This window comes from Bison bison, unplaced genomic scaffold (assembly GCF_000754665.1).
Source record: "Bison bison bison isolate TAMUID 2011002044 unplaced genomic scaffold, Bison_UMD1.0 scf7180017863950, whole genome shotgun sequence".
NCBI classification, from domain to species: Eukaryota; Metazoa; Chordata; class Mammalia; order Artiodactyla; family Bovidae; genus Bison; species Bison bison.
Window position 1 is genome coordinate 2,121,779 of NW_011494522.1, and position 4,494 is coordinate 2,126,272.

Below are 4,494 nucleotides of genomic sequence, written 5' to 3' on the forward strand. Positions count from 1 at the left end.
CCTTGACGTACTCCTTTTCCTATTTGGAACCAGTCTGTTGTTTCATGTCCAGTTCTAACTGTTGCTTCCTGACCTGTATACAGGTTTCTCAGGAGGCAGGTCAGGTGGTCTGGTATTCCCATCTCCTTCAGAATTTTCCACAGTTTATTGTGATCCACACAGTCAAAGGCTTTGGCATAGTCAATAAAGCAGAAATAGATGTTTTTCAGAAACTCTCTTGCTTTTTCAGTGATCCAGCGGATGTTCGCAATTTGATCTCTGGTGCCTCTGCCTTTTCTAAAACCAGCTTGAACATCTGGAAATTCACGATTCATGTACTGTTGAAACCTGGCTTGGAGAATTTTGAGCATTACTTTACTAGCGTGTGAGATGAGTGCAATTGTGCGGTAGTTTGAGCATTCTTTGGCATTGCCTTTCTTTGGGATTGGAATGAACACTGACCTTTTCCAGTCCTGTGGCCACTGCTGAGTTTTCCAAATTTGCTGACATATTGAGTGTGGCACTTTCACAGCATCATCGTTTAAGATTTGAAATAGCTCAACTGGAATTCCATCACCTCCACTAGCTTTTTTCGTAGTGATGCTTCCTAAGGCCCACTTGACTTCACATTCCAGGATGTCTGCTCCAGCTGAGTGTGAGTGATCACACCATCGTGATTATATGGGTCATGAAGATCTTTTCTGTACAGTTCTGTGTATTCTTGCCACCTCTTCTTAATATCTTCTGCTTCTTTTAGTTCCATACCATTTCTGTCCTTTATTGTGCCCGTCTTTGCATGAAATGTTCCCTTGGTATCTCTGATTTTCTTGAAGAGATCTGTAGTCTTTCCCATTCTATTGCTTTCCTCTATTTCTTTCCATTGATTGCTGAGGAAGGCTTTCTTATCTCTCCTTGCTATTCTTTGGAACTCTGCATGGTTAGTGGGCTCAAACTTGACAGTTAAAAGTGCTTTTATGCTGGGGCTTTTTAACAGAAAAGCTTTGTAGAGTACATGATTAATTAAAAAAGAAGTAGACAGAGGACAATTGACAGAGGTCCAGTTCCTCAAATATAGTGCATGTTCCATGCATCCAATGAAGACAGAGGTGTGAAAAAACCTTTATTTTTCTTGTCAGTATTTCACTTGGTTGGAACCAGAATGGCAAACCTTTTTATTCTATTTTCAATATGTTGACAGAGAACCATAACTTATTTTCCAAATAAATAAATAAACCAAAAACAAAACACAAAGAACCTAATCTCAAATTGGCTGTTGTTTGTTTTCCCTCAGAGTTGTTTGCTCTGGTGATCATCCCATTGGTGTACCAATGGGGAGACCCAGAGTGAGCCACGGTGTTCTCCTCCAACTGTTAATACAAGGAGTTAGAATAGACACACAGAGAAAAGGAGTAATGGTTAGAACAGGTGAACTTACTAAATACTGAGGATAAAGTGCTTTAAAAGCATTGTCTGTTATGCTCTCGATAACTCTACCAAGCTGATGGTTTTATAACCCATTTTATAGATGAAGAAACCAAGACTTGGGGATGTGATTACTATAATTAGTTCAGTAAATGATAGAGCAGGGAATTCATCTTTCTCACCATGGTATTCATTTCCAGTGCCCAGGACAGTACCTGATTTCTTTGATGCTTAATAAATTATTATTTTAAATAATTATTTTTGAATATTTATAAACAATTATGAATAATTGAACAAAGTACTAAAGAGGTGATTTGGTCATGAATTATAAGATATTTAGATGTGAATAATTAGCCTGTTTAAAATTTTGAGAAAAGGAACGAGAATTAAAATGACACTTAAGGAAGAGTTTTGAGCAGGATAAGCAAAAAGATGACACCAGGAGGATGTTCATCTAGTAAAAAAAAAAATAATTCCAGCAAGGGAGATTGTCTTTGACAATTTAAAAATTTCTAGCAAAAAAATCTCCATATTCCTTAAACTCTAAATTTGTTTTTCATTGTTACGGTATTATGGCATTTTTTAAACTCCTTTCTTTGCAAAATTGCATATTCCAATTATTAAAGTAATACAACAATTTTATTTTCAGAACCCATTTGATGAAATTGTTTCTTTTATATAATGATACAAAGTCCTTGTCTCTCTGAATTTACAATTTGAGCAATTGAGTCCTCTTGTCACCAGGCACATGTGATCTTCAACATATAGCTAAGTTTCCTTTGTCCACAGAACACTATCTTCATATTAAATATGCCTCTATAATATCATCATTTTCAAAGGAAAACATATGTGGGATAGTTTGCCTTACTCATTCTCCAAACTGAACATTAATCTCATATACTATATTTAAAAAATTAATCTTTAATCACATTTAAAGTTGGTAGTTTAAAGGTTAACTAGCTTTATCATGCTTCTGTAACTCTTAGCTGATTACTAGAAATATCATTTTTGTTTTGAAACTGTGAGCAGAAAGAGGACAGAAGAGCAATAATTAATATATTTTTGCAGGGAAGTATAATGCCATCATTGAAATTCAAAACATTACCTAAAATTACAGATATAAGGAAAAGTAATCATATAGCTGTGTTTGTACCAAATGCTTGAAAATAATTTCAGTTGACAGTCAATCTCAGCACCTTTGCATTCATAATTTCATGGGGTTTGAGCTTGGATATTTTCAGCTAGATAGAAAATCAGATTGCTTTTCAATTTGTTGCAGTTATAATGGTAACTAAATATTACTCAGGTATTACTCAGACCTGTGCATAATAGGGGAAGAAACCCCTTATTTCCTCATCTATTGCGATGGCCCAACACTTGGGTGAAGATCTTTGAAAACAGAAATAAAGTCTTAGATGAAAATTTTAACCCAACCACAGCCACCCATCTTCTTGAAAGCTGAGGTTTTTCACCTGTGTTAAGTTAGAATGCATGGCAGAAAAGGTAAATATTCCCCTTGAAAAGCGGAAAACTATGGGGGAGAAAGTGATGACAGTAGACAAATCCGAGCTAACATGACTCTGTTATGTGTGTGTATGTTTCTTTGGAAATTTGGTAGATATTTTGCTGGATGATCCTGGTGATGCAACTGGACACAAGGATGGCCGCAGTGTGAAAATTATAGTCTCCATAAGCAAGGGCTACGGCCGAGCAAAGGTATTTCTTTAATTTTAAGCTCTTTATTACCGTGAATGACCACAAGTCAAATATATTGAAATATGAGTATTTTTCCTGATAAATATACCACCAGCAGAGTTTGTCTTGGCATTGGCTTAATATGTTTATAAAAGCATGAAAGTTAGGGACTCAAAAAGAAATGGCCTCATCCTATAGATAGAAATGTGTCTCCGTACTTCATGTTTATTCACTGAAAATAGTAGCAGCTGTCAGCCACCCTCATTCCTAAAACCTAAAAAGAAACACATGGCTTTCTTTGACATAGCATCTTATCTAACTAAATACAGGTGATGTTTATGATGTATGGTACCGTGTTGCTAGAACTGTCAAGATGGTCTTTCCACAAAGAGGAGACTATAAGCTATATGGCCATTCTAGACACTGGAAAGATAGATATATTTTATTAGACTCATTATAACAATGTCCATTAATACTACTTTTGTGTATCATTTTTAAGCAAGGCCCTAGCTGAAAAGGCAAATATTTAATTTTTCTGGAATCAAATATTGCCTTCAAATTGGCAGTGTCATCCTGATCCTAGACTCTTCTTGAAACAAACAATTTTTTTTTTTCAAGTTGAAATTGTATTTCAGTGGCCAAAAATACAAATTTGTAGGTATCCAATTTTTTCGTATCAAACAGAAGAGCAAAGAACTTTAGAATTGTAAGATAATTGCAGTATTTAAGTTTGAAAAGTGAGCTAGCAATTGTGAATTTTTACATTGAGCATATATTCTAAGAATTATAATGCCATAAGCTTTCTGCTTGAGCTGCAGATCTGTGCCTGAATTTCCCATGTGGGTCTTTTTGTAAAAGACTATAATAGTCTCAGTGAAGCTTGAACGATCTCTGATTTAAAAGCAGCAGCTTAAAAGCACTGTAAGCATGTCCATTTTGACTCAGTTACATTAACACCAGAAAACAAGTTTTCTTTTTCAAAATAATTCTGAAAGACAATATTTCTGAATATTAAGAAGAAGATATCTTGGTCTTCTTGAGTTACCATAACAAAATACTGCAGATTGGATGGCTTAAACAATGGAAATTTGTTTTCTCCTGGTTATTAAGTCCAAGATCAAGGTGCTATCTGGTTTGGTTCCTGAAAAGGGCTCTCTCTTTGGGTTGCAAATGGCACCTTCTTGGCTATGTTCTCACAGGCCTTTCCTCAATGTGTGTACTTGGGGAGAGAGAGATCTCTCTCTTACTTCCCCTACTTAGATACGGCTGCTGCTGCTGCTGCTAAGTCGCTTCAGTCGTGTCCGACTCTGTGCGACCCCATAGACGGCAGCCCATCAGGCTCCACCGTCCCTGGGATTCTCCAGGCAAGAACACTGGAGCGGGTTGCCATTTCCCTGT

General features: G+C 36.3%; 1 protein-coding gene across 4 annotated transcripts in view; it reads left to right on the forward strand.

The window, feature by feature from the left end:
- The window catches only part of NAV3 (neuron navigator 3), an 898,556-nt gene that overhangs the window by 863,919 nt on the left and 30,143 nt on the right, over nt 1-4,494 (forward strand). For all 4 annotated transcript variants that reach the window (XM_010833878.1, XM_010833876.1, XM_010833879.1 and 1 more), the window contains one exon: nt 3,020-3,117. In XM_010833878.1, the coding sequence (XP_010832180.1) occupies nt 3,020-3,117 (98 nt within the window). The remainder of the gene's footprint in view (nt 1-3,019; nt 3,118-4,494) is intronic.